The sequence below is a fragment of the Pseudophryne corroboree genome, chromosome 8 (genome assembly GCF_028390025.1).
Source record: "Pseudophryne corroboree isolate aPseCor3 chromosome 8, aPseCor3.hap2, whole genome shotgun sequence".
Classification (NCBI taxonomy): domain Eukaryota; kingdom Metazoa; phylum Chordata; class Amphibia; order Anura; family Myobatrachidae; genus Pseudophryne; species Pseudophryne corroboree.
This window is the reverse complement of record NC_086451.1, coordinates 403,624,056-403,646,388: the sequence shown is the minus strand read 5'-3', so window position 1 is coordinate 403,646,388 and position 22,333 is coordinate 403,624,056. Positions and strand designations below refer to the sequence as shown.

At 46.1% G+C, this 22,333-nt stretch overlaps 1 protein-coding gene across 1 annotated transcript in view; it reads right to left on the bottom strand.

Annotated features, from left to right (window-relative positions):
• The window catches only part of LOC134949312 (cytochrome P450 2A4-like), a 77,944-nt gene that overhangs the window by 35,224 nt on the left and 20,387 nt on the right, over positions 1-22,333 (bottom strand). Inside the window, exons 3-4 of the mRNA XM_063937810.1 lie at positions 9,860-10,009; positions 6,908-7,068 (exon numbers count right to left, since the gene is read on the bottom strand). Coding sequence (XP_063793880.1) covers positions 6,908-7,068; positions 9,860-10,009 — 311 coding nt within the window. The remainder of the gene's footprint in view (positions 1-6,907; positions 7,069-9,859; positions 10,010-22,333) is intronic.

The window sequence follows — 22,333 nt, the reverse complement described above, 5'->3', positions numbered from 1 at the left end:
AATCCAAAACACACCCGAATCCGACAAAAAAATTCGGTGAGGTTTTGCCAAAACGCGTTTGAACCCAAAACACGGCCACGGAACCGAACCCAAAACCCGAAAAATTTCTGGTGCACATCTCTATTATCCTGATACAATTCACTCATAAGGCTGTTCTTGTTTTATTTTTCAGAATATATTGTATATTAGAGCATTAAATTAGAGATGTGCACTGGACACTTTTCGGGTTTTCTGTTTTGGTTTTGGCTCTGGATCTCATTTTGTGTATTGGATCTGGATTGGTTTTACCAAAACCACCCTTTTGGGTTTTGGATCTGGATTTTTTTTGAAAAAACAAACTTAAAAACAGCTAAAATCAATAACCTCAACTAACCTCAATAACATTAATTTCCACTCATTTCCAGTCTATTCTGAACACCTCACAATATTGTTTTTAGGCCAAAAGATGGCACTGAGGTTGCTGGATGACTAAGCTAAGTGACACAAGTGGGCGGCACAAACACCTGGCCCATCTAGGAGTGGCACTGCAGTGGTAGACAGGATGGCAGATTTAAAAACTAGGCCCAAAGAGCACATAATGAAAATAAAAAAAAAGAGAAACAATATGGAATTGTCCATGGGCCCTCCCACCCACACTTTTGTTTGGTCATCCACCAAAAAAAAAGCAATTATTCTCTCCTTGCACAAACTAGTTCTACAGAGGAAGAAGAAGAAAAGAAGGCTGCGCTACCAGAGGAAAGACCAATATAGTTGACTAAATGTATAAAATTTTAAGACAATTTATTAAAAAAACAATAACTCATTAAAAAGCAACAATATTCGGTGCAGTGATATTATGCCATATGCATACATAAAAGGATAAAGTTTACCCAAAGTGATGGTTCAGGACATATATTATGTAAATTCTGTGGGATCCGTTCCAAATTTTGCCCTTAAATTATGTAAATGTCCAGTTATAATCCACTGTGGAGAGTCCCTTTTAGATGGTATTTAGAGAGTCCAATACAAATTCCAAATGCCGCTAGAGGACTGAATACAGTGCCCCATAAATGGTGAGTACCTCATGCAGTGCGGTAATTGGATGGTGCCTCTCTAGGACTCCTCTGGATAACTGGAAGATGGTGAGGGCTGGTTCGGATCCAATTGAAAGTTGTCCTGTTGTCCCGGATGTCCAATCTATGTTTCCGTATCCCGGCATGTTTAAGACTTACATTTAAAATGGCAGTCATACGCGTGCGCAGCTATTTTTATTAGAGGGTGCACTGCAGGTGGGGCGTGTCTAGCACTGCCTTTTGGGCATGTCTAGCACTATTTTACATTCTCTAGGTAAAATCACATGGATTAATCTAATTTCTCCCTAGTTCCTACTTCCTAATAATAAAGTAGATATAATACATCCCAGAGAAATAAAATGAAACATAATGGTGCGACCACCGGCTGATACTGACTGTCCGCTATGGCATAACCCCGAGTCCTAGCTGCCGCTGTACCATTTCACTGCTTACCCTTCCCCAACCTATCCCTGACACAATGGTGGAACTAGAGAGTGGTGAGCCTAGGTGCATATGCATTCCCCCCCCCCCACCACACACACTCACACACACACACACACACACACACACACACACACACACACACACACACACACACACACACACCACCCTCCCTTGAACTCCCAGCAAGTACAGCCTGATTTTGAGTTGGCTACTCTGAAAAGTACGGGAGATTTAGGGGGCCAAACATTTGAGTTTTAATATACCACAAGTACATTTTTAAATGTACACATATGCCATCACAGCCACATCTGCCTCTTTCTACGGCATCAGCCCCCCTCCGCAGGACACCAGCACTTTTACACATGTCTCCATGCTCACCAGCAACTGACAGTACTGCCCCTTATTCACATTATGCCATACAGTATGACCGGAATTCACATTATGCCACACGGTATGGGCCAAAAATCACAATACACCACACAGTATAAGCTGAAATTCACATTACGCCACATGGTATGAGCTGAAATTCACATAACATCACATGGTATAAGCCGAAATTCACATTACAATACATGGTATGAGCCAAAATTGAACTGAAATTCACATTACAGCACACGGTATGAGCCAAATATATATTATATATATACATACCCTGCAGCTCGATGGCGCACCGGCTGAAAATTCATCGGAGTGCTGCAGAGTTGCAGAGTATATGGGGACGCGTCCGTGCAGGGCATCCTTCATGGAAGACACCCGGTAAAGATTATGATTGGTGTGAATCCGAGGAGTGACAAATTTTGGATTGTTTTTTATATATATATATATATATATATAAGTTGAGGCAAGCATTCAGTAGTTTCCTCAGTGCACCTATAGACTATAGGTGCATTCAGGAAACTACTGAATGCGTGGATCATCCAGTATATAGTATATATGTAAAAAATAATGTAACACTGAGTCTCACTCTCTGATGAAGTCAGTGCCATGCTAAGTATGTCCTTAGCTCTGGCGGCAGCTCCGAGTCCTCCTTGGCTGTGGCGTTAGCAGGGCACACAGTTGATTGAGAGTGCGGACGTCAGTCGTCACCCTCCACCCCGTGCGGCGTATATGCTGTATATCATCCACACTGGGCGGTGGGCACAGCAGTGGGGGAGGCACAGTGCGGAAATGAGCAGCACTGGGTCAGTGCCGGGGCGATGCTCACTGACTGCTGCAGCAGACGTGGCTTGTGGGGGTGCCAGACATTAGGGGGTGCCTGTGAACACCAGGCACCCCCTGTGCGCACGCCTATGAGGACAATGGTTTATTAGCAGCCCACATTGTCCTTTAAAACTTTGAGCATAAACATTCCAGAAAGTGTCAGCTTTTAAAAGTTGCTGCTTATTAAACCCCTATGACTGCATTTATCAAACATAGAGGAAGAAGCAGATGTTGATAGATTCTTTTGCTTGATCCCCAGTCTACAACTTACACAAAGTGACTGGCACTCAGAACTAAAAGCATACCTCCCAACATCTACAAGAGTAAATTAGGGACTTCCTCCTGTGGTGAAAAAGGGGTGTGGTTTATGTAAATGGGTGTGGCTTTGCTGGAAAACTGCTTCTTGAGCCATGCCACCATTTTGCGTCACTATGGGGGCACGGCCAGAACTGTGTGAGCTGCTGCCATGTCCGCAGTCCCTCTCTCTCTCATGAATAGATGCTGTTCTATTCACAGCTGCTCTGCTAAGCAGGGCAGCAAGTGCAGGAGCAGCGGGACATTCCATAAAAACAGGACTGTCCCATGAAATTCGGAACAGTTAGGAGGTATGCCAAAAGGGATAAAGAGCATTTTGTTGTGCCATGCAGTACTGTCTGGTCTATGCTTAGTTGGTCAAAGGTTCATCAAACACCAAGACAATGCCCCAAAACATACATTCAGGCCAGTGGCATAACTACAGAGCATGCAGGGGGTGCAGCTGCTATGGGGCCCTGACTGCTTATATGGCCTGCACCCCCCCTGCACCCTGCCATAGCCTACATTCAAAGTCCGCAGCTCCCCTTCACCCCCGGCCGCAAGACAGAACAGCCTTGGGAGATATAGCGGTGTGGGAGATGTAGCCACACAACGACTAACACTGTCCCAACCCATCCCGGCTCCTATCTGGCCGTCAGCAGGGAGTGCGCTGCCACTATTCATGGGTATTTAGAGGCCAGGGCCTAATGCCATGAAGTGCCCACCCCCATCATAGGCCAGTACAGTGTGCAGTAATCGGGTGTGGTTCATCAAATCGGCAGTGTCTAGGTGGACAATGTTTAGGTCGACCACTATAGGTCGACAGCCACTAGGTCGACATGGATGGAAGGTCGACAGGGTTTCTAGGTCGACATGTGCTAGGTCGACAGGTCTAAAGGTCGACATGAGGAATTTTTTTTTTGTGTGTGTCGTTTTCTTTGTAAAGTGACCGGGACCCCAAATTAGTGCACTGCATCCCCTCACATGGCTCGCTTCGCTCGCCGTGCTTCGGGCATGGTGCCTTCGCTCCGCTACCGCTTCGCTCGGCACACTTTACCGTTCCAATCGTAGTCTACATGGATCGTTAAGTATGAAAAAATCCCCCCCCCCAATTTTTTTAAAAAAAAAACTCATGTCGATCTTTAGCACTGTCGACCTAGCACATATCGACCTAGAAACCCTGTCGACCTTCCATCCATGTCGACCTAGTGACTGTCGACCTATAGTGGTCGACCTAAACATTGTTGACCTAGACACTGTCGATCTTCAGACCGGATCCCCAGTAATCATGTAATGTGTTCTCCTGCTTACTCTCCCATCTCCCATCTGATCAATCCCACTCCCTCACTCTCCCCCTTTTTCATCTCTCTCTCTCCTGCTTACTCCTTTCTCTGTCTCTCCTGCTCATTCTTCCTTCCGCTCTCTTGCTCACTCCCCCTCCCTCTATTTTCTCTATCTCCCCAATCTCTCTCCTGCTCACTCCCACTCTTTCCCTCTCTCTCCTGCTCACTGCCCCTCCCTCTATTTTCTCTATCTCCCCAATCTCTCTCCTGCTCACTCCCACTCTTTCCCTCTCTCTCCTGCTCACTGCCCCTCCCTCTCTCTTCCCTCTCTCCCCAATCTCCTCAATCTCTCTCCTGCTCACTCCCACTCTTTCCCTCTCTCTCCTGCTCACTGCCCCTCCCTCTATTTTCTCTATCTCCCCAATCTCTCTCCTGCTCATTCCCACTCTTTCCCTCTCTCTCCTGCTCACTGCCCCTCCCTCTCTCTTCCCTCTCTCCCCAATCTCCTCAATATCTTTCCTGCTCATTCCCACTCTTACCCTATCTCTCCTGCTCACTACCCCCTCTTTCCTCTCTCCTCCTCACTCCACCCTCTCCCCCACTGCTCTCTCTCCTGCTCAGTCCCACATCCTCTCTCCCCCCTCCCTCTCTCCTGCTCACTCCCCCTCCCTTCATCTTTTCTCTCTCTCCCCCCCCTCTCTCCTGCTCACCCCCTCCCTCTCCCCCACCTCTCTCGCTCCTGCTCACTCCCACTCACTCTCTCTCCACCCTTTTTCTCACCTGCTCACTCCCCTCCCTCTCTCTCTCCTGCTCACTCCGACTCCCTCTCTCTCTCCTGCTCACTCCGACTCCCTCTCCCCTCTCACTTTCTCCTGCTTACTCCCCATCCCTCTCTCCCACCTTTCTCCTGCTTACTCCAACTCTCTATCTCTTCCCCTTCTGTCTGCCCTTCTCAATCTCCTTCCCTCTCTCCTCTCACTTTCCTGCTCACATCCCTCTCCCCCTTTCTCTATTTTGCTCACTCCCCTACCCTCTCTCTCTTCTGCTCACTACCCTCCCCTCTCTCTCCTGCTGACTCCCCCTCCTTATCTTTCTCTTGCTCACTGCCCCTGCCTCTTGCTCTCTCCCTGACACTCTCTCTCACTCTCTTACCCCTGACACTCTGTCTCCATATCTCTCTCTGTCACTGTCTCTCTCCCCAGATGCTGTCTCTCTCTTTGACACTTTCTCTCTCTCTCTCTCTCTCTCTCTAGATAGATAGATAGATAGATAGATAGATAGATAGATAGATAGATAGATAGATATCCTGAATGTTTATGCAGAGCCGGCCATAGCTATAGGCAAACTAGGCAATTGCCTAGGGCATTTGATATGCCCAGGGGCATCAGCAGCTTCTGCTTATTAAAATGATATGCTGCATGTCTATATTCTGTGTGTAACATTTCATATGCAGATACAGCCACAGTCTCACACAGTATAAAGGCATGCTGTATATCATTGTAATCAGCAGAATCTGCTTGTGCATCCTAGCCACATAACAATGCACATAAGATGCATTTATATTAAAAATAAATCCCGACGTTAGCATTGAGGCAAGATTTATTTTACACATCTGTATCCAAGCAGAGGCAGAGGTCACAGTGTTAGTGGCAGTGTGAGTGCTGTGTGCATGTGAGTGGGTTGGTTGTGCAGTAGTGTTCAGAATATTGTAAGGACCATTATGTGTGCCATGTAAAAATGCATTAATAATGTGCAACATATGTATAAGGGGCCACTATATGTGTCATTATGTGTATAAGGGCATTACTAATGTGTGGCATACAGTATGTGTAACAGGGTACTACTGTATGTGTCATTATGTGTATCGGGGCCCTAACAATGTGCAGAAAATGTGTAGGGGGCACTATGTGTGTCATTATGTGTATTAGGGCATTAATTATGTGCGGCATATGTGTAAGGGACATTATGTGTAAAAGGGTATTAATAAAAGGTTGTCATAATGTGTAAGCACATTATGTTTTGAAGGACATTAATAATGTGTCTCATATGTGTAAGGGGCATTACTGTGTGGTATTATGTGCATAAGGTGCTCTTCTATGTGGTGTTGCATATAGAAAGGGCACTACTGTGTCGTCTAATGTGAATAAAGAGCAATAGTGTGTGGTGTAATGTGAATAAGGAGCAATTCAGTGTGATGTAATGTGAATAAGGGGTTCTACTGTGAGGAGTAACGTTTATAAGGTAAAGTGATACTACTGCGGGATGTAATATGAATTATGGACACTATCGCGTGATCAAATGTGAATAAAGTTGCAGTACTGTGTCGCGTTTTTGGAATTGGGGTTATTGTGTGGCCATGCCCCTTGCCAGCAAAAACACACCCCTTTTTGGGCTGTGCCCCAAATATGCGAACTGTTCCTATTTAAAATATAGGGGGTACAAACCCCAAAATAAGGACTGCTATGGGTGAGGAGTGATGGTGCTGGGAAAGAGGTGCAAGGTCAGAGGCAGAACCAGCAGTGGTGCTAGGGGGCACCAGCCAAAATCTTGCCTAGGGCATCATATTGGTTAGGGCCGACTCTGTGTTTATGTCTTATGCTTCCATCAGTTTCTCAGATGTTTCCTAATATTTACCTGACCATATCTGGAAGTAAATAGGTGGATAAAATCTCTGATGTGTGACAAGAGGGTCAGGAATTTCTTGTCCTCGTAGTCAAATCTCTCACCAAATACAATGGAACATATAACATTGGAAGCCACCAGTTGCAGTAGATATTCTGGGTCGAATGGGGTTCCTGCAGTTTTGTAAAGAAGCCAAGTCAGTTTTTAAATTCACAATAACAATGAATAGTAATGGCAATGGCAGTTACCGTGGGGTGGCCCAAAGTGTACGCAAAAAATATCCACCACATGGATATGTTATGATAGTGTTGTGGGTGGGTCCAGGAAATGGGTTGTGTTCTCTTGCACAGAGAGCTCAGATGTAGACACTATGCCTCAGTAATTCTGAGCACATGCACAATGTGTTCAGATGTAGACACTATGCCTCAGTAATTCTGAGCACATGCACAGGGTGTTCAGATGTAGACACTATGCCTCAGGGACGTGCAGGCCTCATGGGGCCCTAGGCAAGCTACCAATTTTGGGCCCCTCATAGATTTATATATGCTGAAGATCTGATGGTCTGCATATGGAAACCTATCCCGTATGTTTTACATCATTAGCTGCAGTCATCAAAATTACTATCTGGACTTTCACCCACCCCATGCTATGTGCAAAAAAACCATCTGAACCAGCTGTCCAATTTTTATCAGTGTGAGTATGCCTGGATCGGCACATGTGCAGTATGCTGAGATCACAAGCTTCATCTGCATTTTCACTTGTGTTCAACTCAAATTAGGCTCAAGGTACTTCTCACACTGTTCTCCTTGGCAGAATTCTACTAACTTCTGGTATGTATTGAGGATTGGAGATGTTATAATCCAGTCAGTTATTTTTGTATTATTTATTTTGGCAGATTAACATCTGCTCTGTGTGGTTATAGTTGAATTAATCCTAAATTAATTACGTGAATTGTTGCTTACTATACCTACCATCCCAGAATGGTTGGGAGGCTCCCAAAAATCGGGTGACACTCCTGGCCCCTGGAAAGGTGGGCAAGTCCCCTGCTTTTCCTTGCAGCCCCTCACACACCACCTCGGCAACCCACAGCAGAAAACACGTGTAAAGAGGTCATTAAAAATGGCAAAAGTAGTGAAAATCTGAGGATTTTTGAAGAAATCATGTCTTGTGCAGCATTTAGCTTCACACCAATCACAAATGATTATCGGGTCACGACAATTTTTATTCATGCATTGGGAGACCCACAGATCACAATTAAGACCTCCATGCCCAACTTTGAGGTTGGACAGACCAAACTTCAAAAACAATAAATTTCTAAATTTTCACTAAAAATTTGAAAATTTGATGTGCGTGCCGGAACAGAAGATATTAATTCAGAGGGTAGAAATTTTGTACAGTTGATATTGACCACGAATGGCAACTTTTGGGCACTAAGACTAAACTCCACCACCACTTTTGTGCTTTTTAACCCACACTAATGCTCATTTTCTAATTGTGTAAAATGATCCAATATCACATGGATGATCCATTCACATCTGTGAGTGGCAAAAGTATGTAAACCTGTAAGGCTTAGCTGATATTTTGAAGGTATTTTAAATCTATGGGATAACAATCGGGTGTAGACAACCTGTCTGACATTCGCAACACATGTTTGTGGAAGTGTATCATGCAACAAACAAAGGAGATTTCTGAGAACCTCAGAAGAAGAGTTGTTGATGCTCATCAGGCTGGAAAAGGTTAAAAAACCATCTTTAAAGGGTTAGGACTCCACCAATCAACAGTCAGACAGATTGTGTATGATATGTATATGATAATATAATTACTATACTCACACTGCATTTGTTTTTGATTGGTTTAACGTAGAATGGTGTTGTTAGGGTACTATGGCCCTCATTCTGAGTTGTTCGCTCGCCATCTGCTTTTAGCAGCATTGCAAACGCTAGGCCGCCGCCCTCTGGGATTGTATCTTAGTTTAGCAGATTGGCGAACGAAAGATTAGCAGAATTGCGAATAAATAATTATCATCAGTTTCTGTGTAGCTCCAGACCTACTCCTACACTGCGATCAGCTCAGCCCGTTTCGTTCCTGGTTTGACGTCACAAACACGCCCTGCATTCGGCCAGGCACTCCCCCATTTCTCCAGCCACTCCTGCGTTTTATCCTGGCACGCCTGCGTTTTTCCGCACACTCCCAGAAAACGGTCAGTTTCCGCCTAGAAACACCCACTTCCTGTCAATCACACTCCGATCACTTCAACGATGAAAAATCTTTGTTCGGCCGTGAGTAAATCTACTAAGTTTTGTGCTAAAATACTTAGCACATGCGCACTGCGTACCATGCGCATGCGCATTTTTGCCTTAATTGCTCCGTTGCGAAAATTGGAAATGAGCGAACAACTCGGAATGACCCCCTATGTGTGACTAAAACTAAACTTATTATCCACTCACTGGTCATCTCACTGCTCAAATTTTGCAACATTTTCCTCACTGGCCTGCCAAGCTCCTATCACACTTCACTTCGATCTGTTCTCAACTCCACTGCTAGACTTAGCTTCCTCTCTCGCTGCTCCACATCTGCCACTTCCCCTTCGACAAAACCTGCACTGGCTCCCATTCCCCTAAAGAATCCTCTTCAAACTCCTCACCCTCACATACAAAGCCCTTTCTAACTCTACTGATCCCTACATCTCCAACCTCACCTCCCTGCATACTACTTCCCACCCATTCTGGTTTCCTTTACCCTGGTTACTGCATCCCATGTGCAAATCCAAGAATTTATCTGTGCAGCCCCCTTCACTGGAATGAGCTCCCTTGCTCTATTAGACTCTCCCCGACCATGCAAAGCTCCAAATGGGCACTGAAAATCCATGTGCTCATCAAAGTGTACCCTTCCGCATAACCTAAATCCATGAATTGAATACTCTTTATGAATAATTTTGTTTCAACTATCATTATCTCTACCCACCTTTTTTCTTCATAAATGTTTCTCCAAGACACCGAGCCTCCTCCTGGATCCTCTCCTCAATGCTTCTCTTCCCCATGCCAAAATTCCTCATAGTCATGAGAGAGAAGCGGCGCATTGTCTTCCATCTTTCTCCATTGCTCATGAGGATCCCTAAAAATTAAAACACTGTACTCTGTGACATCCAATTAAAGTGTTACCTATGGTATCTACAGTAAATTCATCTTCCCAAACTCTAATCTTAATATATTGTAATTACCTTCCATATACAGCACCTGCTTTATACCCCTTACCAATATCTCCTAACTCTTCGTAACTAATACAGATCCTCTTCGCATGAATCATGTTCTCTATTCTGTCTTATTTGTTACCATACTTTGACTTTAAGTTCTCCTTTCCTGACAAAGTTTCCCCAATACAAAAGAAAAATGACAAACTATTGACAAACTATTGATTCTTAATGGTTACTTTGCACAACAACTGCTAGATAATCTTGTTCACTGACACATCACAGAGACTGCTTTATTACATGTAAGACATCCTGCAGGCTTAGGTAAAAACAATATGAAAATAAGCTATTTATACCATAACACTCTAATACTACTCTAACATTCTACACACAGATTTGTAGGATCCTGGGCTGGTCTACCCAGTTTTGGCACTACTAAGCTGAAGGCATAAGTCTAATGGGCTCTCCATCAGGCTTGGAGGGAGAATGGAGGAAGCTTGGTGGTCTGATCCATCACTTTCTCATGGAGCAGTGATGCCTGGAATGAGAAGCTAGCACCACAGGGTGATAGGATGTTCAGAGTAACGTAGGTGTTAAAATGGTAGTTAGTTGGATGGCATGGGCAGGAGAAATAAAATAAACTTTATTTTACTAGTGATGAGCGGGTTTGAATCCTCAGGATCCGAACCCCCCCCCGGACTTCACCTTTTTTTGCACGGGTCCGAGCAGACTCGGATCCTCCCGCCTTGCTCGGTTGACCCGGCGCACCCGAACGTCATCATCCTGCGGTCGGATTCTCGCGAGATTCGTATTCTATATAAGGAGCCACGCATCGCCGCCATTATTCACTCGTGCATTGGAGATGATCGTGAGAGGACGTAGCTGGCGTCCTCTCAGTTTCTATGTTCAGTGGGCTGCAAATATCTGTGCTCAGTGTGCTGCAAATATCTGTGCTCAGTGTGCTGGAAGTGCAAATATCTACGTTATCTGCCTGAAAAACACTCCATATCTGTGCTCAGTGTGCTGCAAATATCTGTGCTCACACTGCTTTATTGTGGGGACTGGGGTCCACCAGTATTATATAGGAGGAGTACAGTGCAGGGTTTTGCTGACCAGTGACCAGTGACCACCAATATTATACGTTCTGTGCCTGGTAAACGCTCCATATCTGTGCTCAGTGTGCTGCAAATATCTGTGCTCAGTGTGCTAATTGCTTCATTGTGGGGACTGGGGACCAGCAGTATTATATAGTGGGAGGACAGTGCAGAGTTTTGCTGACAAGTGACTACCAGTATTATACGTTCTCTGCCTGAAGAACTCTCCATATCTGTGCTGCATTGCAGTATATAGTAGGAGGACAGTGCAGAATTTTGCTGACCACCAGTATAACTATATATATAGCAGTATGGTACAGTAGTCCACTGCTCTACCTCTGTGTCGTCAAGTATACTATACCATCCATACCTGTGGTGCATTTCAGTTTTGCACAGTTTGCTGACCACCAGTATATAATATATAGCAGTACGGTACAGTAGGCCACTGCTCTACCTACCTCTGTGTCGTCAAGTATATTATCCTTCCATACCTGTGGTGCATTTCAGTTTTGTACAGTTTGCTGACCACCAATATATAATATATAGCAGTACGGTACAGAAGGCCACTGCTCTACCTACCTCTGTGTCGTCAAGTATACTATCGTCCATACCTGTGGTGCATTTCAGTTTTGCACAGTTTGCTGACCACCAGTATATAATATATAGCAGTATGGTACAGAAGGCCACTGCTCTACCTACCTCTGTGTCGTCAAGTATACTATCCATCCATACCTGTGGTGCATTTCAGTTTTGCATAGTTTGCTGACCACCAGTATATAATATATAGCAGTACGGCACAGTAGGCCACTGCTCTACCTACCTCTGTGTCATCAAGTATACTATCCATCCATACCTGTGGTGCATTTCAGTTTTGCAGTTTGCTGACCACCAGTATATAATATATAGCAGTACGGTACAGTAGGCCCCTGCTCTACCTACCTCTGTGTTGTCAAGTATACTATCCATCCATACCTGTGGTGCATTTCAGTTGTGCGCAGTATACATAGTAGTAGGCCATTGCTATTGATATATTAATGCCATATTATTCCACACATTAAAAAATGGAGAACAAAAATGTGGAGGGTAAAATAGGGAAAGATCAAGACTAACTTCCACCTCGTGCTGAAGCTGCTGCCACTAGTCATGGCCGAGACGATGAAATGCCATCAACGTCGTCTGCCAAGGCCGATGCCCAATGTCATAGTAGAGAGCATGTACAATCCAAAAAAATAAAGCTCAGTAAAATGACCGAAAAATCTAAATCAAAATCGTCTGAGGAGAAGCGTAAACTTGCCAATGTGCCCTTTACGACACGGAGTCGCAAGGAACGGCTGAGGGCCTGGCCTATGTTCATGGCTAGTGGTTCAGCTTCACATGAGGATGGAAGTACTCATCCTCCTGCTAGAAAACTTAAAGAACTGTGCGTTCTTCTAAATCACAATTCCCCAAGGAGAGTCCAATTGTGTCGGTTGCTATGCCTGAACTTCCCAACACTGGGCGGGAAGAGGTGGTGCCTTCCACCATTTCCACGCTCCCTGCAAGTGCTGGAAGGAGCACCCGCAGTCCAGTTCCTGATAGTGAAATTGAAGATGTCAGTGTTGAAGTACACCAGGATGAGGATATGGGTGTTGCTGGCGCTGGGGAGGAAATTGACAAGGAGGATTCTGATGTGTGAGGTGGTTTGTTTAAGTCAGGCACCCGGGGAGACACCTGTTGTCCGTGGGACTAATATGGCTATTGACATGCCTGGTCAAAATACAAAAGAAATCACCTCTTCGGTGTGGAATTATTTCAACAGAAATGCGGACAACTGGTGTCAAGCCGTGTGTTGCCTTTGTCAAGCTGTAATAAGTAGGGGTAAGGACGTTAACCACCTAGAAACATCCTCCCTTATACGTCACCTGAACCGCATTCATCATAAGTCAGTGACTAGTTCAAAAACTTTGGGTGACAGCGGAAGCAGTCCACTGACCACTAAATCCCTTCCTCTTGTAACCAAGCTCCTGCAAACCACACCAATAAACTCCCTCAGTGTCAATTTCCTCCTTCGACAGGAATGCCAATAGTCCTGCAGGCCATGTCACTGTCAAGTCTGACGAGTCCTCTCCTGCCTGGGATTCCTCCGATGGATCCTTGAGTGTAACGCCTACTGCTGCTGGCGCTGCTTTTGCTGCTGCTGGGAGTCAATCGTCATCCCAGAGGGGAAGTCGGAAGACCACCTGTACTGCTTCCAGTAAGCAACTGACTGTCCAACAGTCCTTTGCGAGGAAGTTGAAATATCACAGCAGTCATCCTGCTGCAAAGCGGATAACTCAGGCCTTGGCAGCCTGGGCGGTGAGAAACGTGTTTCCGGTATCCACCGTTAATTCACAGGGAACTGTAAAATCGATTGAGGTAGTGTGTCCCCGGTACCAAATATCATCTAGGTTCCATTTCTATAGGCAGGTGATACCGAAAATGTACACAGACCTCAGAAAAAGAGTCACCAGTGTCCTAAAAAATGCAGTTGTACCCAATGGCCACTTAACCACGGACATGTGGACAAGTGGAGCAGGGCAGACTCAGGACTATATGACTGTGACAGCCCACTGGGTAGATGTATTGCCTCCCGCAGCAAGAACAGCAGCGGCGGCACCAGTAGCAGCATCTCGCAAACGCCAACTCGTTCCTAGGCAGGCTACGCTTTGTATCACCGCTTTCCATAAGAGGCACACAGCTGACAACCTCTTACGGAAACTGAGGAACATCATCGCAGAATGGCTTAACCCAATTGGAATCTCCTGGGGATTTGTGACATCGGACAATGCCACCAATATTGTGCGTGCATTACATCTGGGCAAATTCCAGCACGTCCCATGTTTTGCACATACATTGAATTTGGTGGTGCAGAATTATTTCATAAATGACAGGGGCGTTCAAGAGATGCTGTCGATGGCTCAAAGAATTGCGGGCCACTTTCGGCATTCAGCCACCACGTTCCAAAGACTGGAGCACCAGCAAACACTCCTGAACCTGCCCTGCCATCATCTGAAGCAAGAGGTGGTAACGAGGTGGAATTCAACCCTCTATATGCTTCAGAGGATGGAGGAACAGCAAAAGGCCATTCAAGCCTATACAGCTACCTACGATATAGGCAAAGGAGGGGGAATGCACCTGACTCAAGTGCAGTGGAGAATGATTTCAACGTTGTGCAAGGTTCTGCAACCCTTTGAACTTGCCACACGTGAAGTCAGTTCAGACACTGCCAGCCTGAGTCAGGTCATTCCCCTCATCAGGCTTTTTCAGAAGAAGCTGGAGAGATTGAAGGAGGAGCTAAAACAAAGCGATTCCGCTAGGCATGTGGGACTTATGGATAGAGACCTTAATTTGCTTAACCAGGATTCACGGGTGATCAATCTGTTGAAATCAGAGCACTACATTTTGGCCACCGTGCTCGATCCTAGATTTAAAACCTACGTTGTATCTCTCTTTACGGCAGACACAAGTCTGCAGAGGTTCAAAGACCTGCTGGTGAGAAAATTGTCAAGTCAAGCGGAAAGTGACCCGTCAACAACTCCTCCTTCACATTCTCCCGCCACTGGGGGTACGAGGAAAAGGCTAAGAATTCCGAGCCCACCTGCTGGCGGTGATGTAGGGCAGTCTGGAGCGAGTGCTGACATGTGATCCAGACTGAAGGACCTGCCAACGATTACTGACATGTCGTCTACTGTCATTGCATATGATTCTGTCACCATTGAAAGAATGATGGAGGATTATATGAGTGACCGCATCCAAGTAGGCACGTCAGACAGTCCGTACGTATACTGGCCGGAAAAAGAGGAAATTTGGAGGCCCTTGCACAAACTGGCATTATTTTACCTAAGTTGCCCCCCCTCCAGTGTGTACTCCGAAAGAGTGTTTAGTTCAGCCACTCACCTTGTCAACAATCGGCGTACGAGGTAACTTCCATAAAATGTGGAGATGATGTTCATAAAAATGAATTATAATCAATTTCTCCGTGGAGACATTCACCAGCAATTGCCTCCAGAATGTACACGAGTACCTGAGATGGTGGATTCCAGTGGGGACGAATTAATAATCTGTGAGGAGGGGGGATTTACACAGTGAAAGGGGTGAGGAATCGGAGGAAGAGGAGGAGGTGGACATCTTGCCTCTGTAGAGCCAGTTTGTACAAGGAGAGATTGCTTCTTTTTTGGTGGGGGCCCAAACCAACCAGTCATTTCAGTCACAGTTGTGTGGCAGACCCTGTCGCTGAAATGATGGGTTTGTTAAAGTGTGCATGTCCTGTTTATACAACAAATGGGTGAGATGGAGCGCCCAAGGACAATTCCATCTTGCACCTCTTTTTTCTTTTTATTTTTCTTTGCATCATGTGCTGTTTGGGGAAAATTTTTGGAAGTGCCATCCTGTCTGACACTGCAGTGCCACTCCTAGATGGGCCAGGTGTTTGTGTCGGCCACTTCTGTCGCTTAGCTTAGCCATCCAGCGACCTTGGTGCACCTCTTTTTTTCGTTGCATCATGTACTGTTTGGGGACTATTTTTTAAACCTGGCACCCTGTCTGACACTGCAGTGTCTCTCCTAGATGGGCCAGGTGTTGGTGTCGGCCACTTGGGTCGCTTAGCTTAGTCACACAGCTACCTCATTGCGCCTCTTTTTTTCTTTGCATCATGTGCTGTTTGGGGAAAAAATTTTGAAGTGCCATCCTGTCTGACACTGCAGTGCCACTCCTAGATGGGCCAGGTGTTTGTGTCGGCCACTTGGGTCGCTTAGCTTAGCCATCCAGCGACCTCGGTGCAAATTTAGGACTATAAATAATATTGTGAGGTGTGAGGTGTTCAGAATAGACTGAAAATTAGTGGAAATTATGGTTATTGAGTTTAATAATACCATGGGATCAAAATGACCCACAAATTCTATGATTTAAGCTGTTTTTGAAGGTTTTTTGTAAAAAAAACACCCGAATCCAAAACACAACCGAATGCGACAAAAAATTTTCAGGGAGGTTTTTTCAAAATGCGTCCGAATCCAAAAACACGGCCGCAGAACCGAATCCAAAACCAAAACACGAAACCCAAAAAATTTCCGGTGCACATCACTATATTTTACTGGTATAGAGTTCATGAGGAGTGATAATAGTAGCAGCAAATGAGTGAGGCAGATTAGATGACTTGTCTGAAGTTGAAGGTAATAAAGCTGGAATAGGAGACAACTGTAACTGACATAGCACCCAGACTGGAGTCGGAGATAACTGAATTGTCTTGACAACCGGACTGGAATCGGATAGGTGACCAGACTGGAGCCAGATAGATGAACATTTGGAACAAGATAGGTGACCAACTTGGAACCGGATAGGTGTCCGGACTGAAACAGTATAGGTGACCACTTTGGAACTGGATAAATGATCGTATTTGAACAAGATAGGATACCAGACCAGTACTGAATAGCTGACCAGATTGGAACCAGATAAATGACTTGAACAGAACCTGATAAAGATGGAATCGAACTAAACATATACAGTGTATCAGTAAGCACAATGTAGAGCTGTGACTTCAGGAGGAGCGATGTTGCAATGGCAGATAGTGAGTGCTCTGAAAGTCCCATTTATATGGAGTGTTGGTATTCCATTGGATGCTGTGGTCAGCACATTGAGTGGCTGTGCTCTCGCACGGAATCTGAAAGAAACTGTGGGATGGTGATAAAGTGACTGCATGCCATAAGGAGAGATGCGCAGGCAAAGCAGGAGCTCAGTGCCACTGAGTTAGACATCAAAGTGGTAGGAATCAATGTTTAGAGCTTTGGAACGTGAGACAGAGTAGAGCCCTTTATTTACATAAAGGACTTTGTAGCTCTTCACCCATTTTTTTTTTCTCTTGATCGCCATTGCCTTTTGGCTGCCTGTCCAGGAGCAGATCATGCCCCATGCCACATTTATACTGGCACCACACTTACTTTCTCAGCATGAAAATAAAGATTGTGTTGGTGTCTGGTTCCACCCACAGTGAACCTGTGCTCTGTGTGTGTTAGGGTCTCCTGCTCTGTGCTGTCACGTCGTCATGGCAACCGGGAGACAAGTGCTAGCGGAGTAACCTGAGCGTAGCTGATACTCCGGTTCGGGTCTTTTGCTGTGCAGTGGTTACAGGCACTGTGCACGGCAGGGGATCCGGTGCTGGTTTTTGTGCTCACAGTCTGTGAGGTCTGAGTGGGGCGTGGACAGCACCTGCTTTATAAACCCTCTTCTCAGGTTAGGCAGATGCTGCTGAATCTTTGTTGGTTAGTCAGTTCCTGAAAGTTAGCTAGTACTGTGTAACTTTGTATTTGTTTGTTGCTTACTGCAAATAGGCCTTGGGATTTGGTACTACACTCTGCCAATCCAGACCTAGCAGTAAGACTGGAGTCAGTCGTTTAACCTGCTTGTGTTCTTTTGCTACTCTGTGAACCTAGCAAGTTTGCGGCTGTATTCTCAGACTTGCCTGCCAAAATCCTTTCTCACTGTGCAAGGTGTTCAGGTGTCAGTTTAGTGGCAGTAAGCTGAACCAGTGCACTGCAAGTAAGAACTAGGATTGTGGAGTCTCTCCTTGTGTCTATTATTCCATCTCTGACCAAGGAGTTTACTGCCACACCCGTTGGTAACCCTTTAGGGTTTTGTTGTTGCCCTTAGCAACAGCATTTCGGGTTCTCTACGTATTGATTCACAACATCTCGCTTCTTTACATCTGAGCATTCCTAATACTAGGGAGACACCCAGTTTCTTAGCCTTTGGGCTTCTCTGTTCACTTTGTGTTTATTTTGTTACCCTATCACCTTCTGTGTATGTAATGTCATATTCCCCAGTCTGTCTGTGAGTTCATTTGTTTTGCATCCCTCTCCGTTCAGACACCAGTACATTCCTGCTGGCACTGGTGTGCATAACATATTCAGCAGCCTAATACTCCTGTTGAAATTTTGTGGGAATATGGAGCATACCCCTCAAAATACTTTGCAACAAGTGGTCGATCAGGTGCAGGTCCTGACTCGACAATTTAATGATTTGTCCATTAAAATGCACACCTCGCAGGCCGCTGGCGGAGCTCCCGCAGCAGCAGTACCCTCAGGGGTTAAGGAGCCGAAAGTAAATCTCCCGGATCGTTTTTCTGGAGATCACACGCAGTTCTTTTGTTTCAAGGAGAGCTGCAAGCTATATTTCCAGCTTAGGCCTCAGTCTTCTGGGTCGGAGATTCAGCGGGTGGGCATAGTGATTTCCTTGCTACAAGGAGACCCACAGGTCTGGGCATATGGGTTGCAGCCTGACTGTCCGTCGCTTAAAAGTGTTGATGCTTTTTTTACGGCACTGGGCATGTTGTATGATGACCCTGACAAGACGGCCTCAGCCGAGGCTCAGATTTCGGTTCTTAAGCAAGGGCGAAGGCCAGTTGAGGTTTATTGTACGGAGTTTCGGAGGTTGGCCCATGATACCCAGTGGAATGACCCAGCCCTGAGACACCAGTACTGAAGAGGTCTTTCTAACCAGATAAAAGACCAACTGGTACAATATCCCTTGCCTGATAACTTGGATCAACTCATGCAGTTATCCATCCGGGTGGATAGACGGCTGAGAGAGCGTAGGCTTGAAAGGGAGACCGAGGTTTCCATCTTTCCCAAGGGAACCTCAGACTCTGAGGAATTTTCCGAGGAGCCTATGCAGATTGGGGCTACCCGCCTCTCCTCGCGTGAGAAGACACGGAGGAGAAAGCAGGGGTTGTGTTTGTACTGTGGGAATAAAGGTCATATGGTAGTATCATGCCCAGAAAAGCCAGAAAACTTCAGGGCCTGAGGGTGATGGGAAATATCCTGTCAGGCCAGAAGTCAGAATTTCCCAAGAAGACTTTTATCATTCCGGTGACTTTGAAGATCCTCGGTCAAACTGTCAAGACTGAGGCCTTTGTGGACAGTGGGGCCTACGGGGTTTTTATGGACCGCCAATTCGCCCTGAAACACTCTGTTCCCTTAGTACCCTTGGCATCGGAAATTGAGATTTGTGGGTTAAACGGGGAACCATTATCCCAGGGTAAAATCACCTCTTGCACTAGCCAGATTTCTTTGTTTATTGGAGCCACACACTCTGAAAAATTGTCCTTTTATGTGACTGTCTGTACTTTTGCCCCATTGGTGTTGGGGTTACCCTGATTAAGGGCCCACAATCCTCAATTTGACTGGGTCTCTGGGGAGATCCACGACTCCCCTGGAGGGAGAATAGAATAGTGTGGCGTCCGTGGTACTGATTGTTTTAGGAGTTGCTTGAGCCTTCCAGTCAGGCTTTCGCAGCTAAGTTTGCCAGGATTGCCAGGATGTTATCCAGATTTTGCGGACGTGTTCTCCAAAAAAGTTGCAGAGGTACTACCTCCCCATCACCCCTATGACTGTGCCATTGATTTGTTGCCGAATGCTAAGCTTCCCAAGAGCAGGTTGTACTCCCTGTCACGTCCTGAGACTCAGGCTATGGCAGAGTACATTCAGGAGAACTTGCCTAAGGGATTTATCAGACCTTCACAGTCTCCAGTTGGGTCGGGGTTCCTCTTCGTGGGTAAAAAGGATGGTTCGTTGCGACCCTGCTCAACTTCAGGGAATTGAACCGTATCACGATTAAAAACTCATACCCACTGCCTCTCATTTCGGTCTTGTTTGACCAGCTTCGTACTGCCACCATTTTTTCTAAGACTGACCTACGCGGTGCGTACAATCTAATCCAAATAAGAGAGGGGGATGAATGGAAGACTGCCTTTAATACCCACTCAGGGCATTATGAATATTTGGTGATGCCTTTTGGGCTCTGTAATGCCCCGGCAGTCTTCCAGGACTTCATGAACGATGTGCTCAGGGAATATTTGAATAGATTCTTAGTTGTATACTTAGATGACATCCTAATCTTCTCCCATTCCCTGGAGGAACATCGGAAGCATGTACGCTTAGTCCTCCAGAAACTCAGAGACCACCGGCTTGGGGCGAAGCTGGAGAAGTGCGAATTTGAAGTTCAGCAAATCGCATTTCTAGGATATATTATCTCCCCAGAAGGTTTCCAAATGGAGGGTCCAAGGTACAGGCAGTCCTGGATTGGGTGCAGCCCACTAGTTTGAAGGCGCTTCAGCGTTTTCTGGGCTTTGCAAATTTTTATAGATGATTTATCGCTGGATTTTCGTCTATAGTGGCACCCTTGGTGGCATTTACTAAGAAAGGGGCGGACGTTGCTCACTGGTCTTGTGAGGCCAAAGCGGCTTTTGCCCATCTCAAAAGGGCATTTGTCTCGGCCAAGGTGCTGCGACACCCAGATCCAGAGCGTCCTTTTGTGGTGGAGGTGGATGCCTCTGAGATGGGTATTGGGGCAGTGCTCTCTCAGATGGGGGTGTCTGATAATCGCCTTCATCCCTGTGCTTACTTTTCCCGTAAATTTTCGCCTGCCGAGATGAATTATGACGTGGGTAACCGGGAATTGTTGGCCATTAAGGATGCACTCGAGGAGTGGAGACACTGGCTTGAGGGGGCTAAGTTTGTGGTCTCAATTCTCACCGACCATAAGAATTTGGCATATATAGAGTCAGCGAAGCACCTCAATGCCAGGCAGGCACGATGGGCTTTTGTGTTTTGCTCGCTTTAATTTTTTGATAACATATCGCCCTGGGTCAAAAAACATCAAGGCTGATGCGCTCTCGCGGAGTTTTGCTCCAATCCAGGAGACCACCGAGGAGCCATTGCCCATTGTGTCCCCATCATGTATTAAAGTGGGCATTACCCAGGACCTCTTGTCATTAGTCCTTAGAGCACAGGAGCAGGCTCCTCCAGACCTTCCGGTAGGTCTTTTGTTTGTGCCTCCTAGGTTAAGATAGCGAATGTTCCTGGAATTCCATGCCAAGAAGTCGGCAGGTCATACGGGTATTGCCAGAACTCTGGAGTTTCTATCTAGGGCGGTGTGGTGGCCCTCGGTGGCTAGGGATGTCGATCAGTGGGTTCGGGCATGTGACATCTGTGCCCGAAATAGGACTCCTAGAGGGGTTCCTGTTGGCCCATTACATCCACTCTCTATTCCATCTAAGCCATGGACCCACATTTCAATGGATTTTGTGGTGGACTTGCCCAAATCCTCGGGGATTACAGCCATCTGGGTTGTCGTTGACAGGTTTTCGAAGATGGCGCACTTCGTTCCACTGGTTGAGATGCCATCGGCCAGACGCCTGTCTGAATTATTTATGCTGCATGTTGTGCGCATCCATGGGTTGTCACTTGATGTGGTCTCTGACCGCGGATCCCAGTTTGTGGCCAAATTCTGGAGGGCATCTTGTTCCGATCTCCAGATTTCTGTCAGCTTGTCGTCAGGCTACCATCCGCAGTCTAATGGGCAGACTGAAAGGGTGAACCAGTCCTTGGAGCAATTCCTCAGGTGTTATGTCTCCAAGTGTCAGACTGACTGGGTTGCTCATGAGTTTGCCTATAACAACGCGGCTCACTCTGCTACAGGGATCTCTCCCTTCCTTTGTGTGTATGGGCATCATCCTAAGGCCAATTCTTTTGACCCCCTGGACTCCACGCCTGGTGGTTCCTCTGTGGTTTCGGTCCTTAGAGGTATTTGAATTAAAGTGAAGAAAGCCCTTGTGTCTGTGTCATTAGTGACCAAAAGGGTTTTTGATAAGCGGAAAAGACCCTGCAGCTTCAAATTAGGAGACTTCGTCTGGTTGTCTACCAAGAATTTGAAGTTGAGACAGCCATCTCATAAGTTAGGTCCCCGGTTCATCGGTCCTTATAAGATCACTAGGGTTATCAATCCAGTGGCATTTCAGTTAGATCTACCCCGTTCTTTGGGTTTCAATAAAACATTTCATTGTTCCCTTTTAAAATGGGCGATTAGTAATCCTTCTTCCAGTGGAAGACCTTCCCCTCTTCTGATACGTGGCCAGAGGGAGTTTGTTGTTGAAAGGATTCTTGACTCCAAGATGGTTCGGGGTCGACTGTCATTTTTGGTGCACTGGAAGGGGTATGGCCCGGAGGAGCGGTCGTGGGTGCGCAGTTGTGATCTTCATGCCCCCAGACTGTTACGCCCTTTCTTCTCGCAGTTCCCCAATAAACCCAGTGGTAGCGGTTCTTTGACCCCTCATCAGAGGGGGGGGGGGGTACTGTTAGGGTCTCC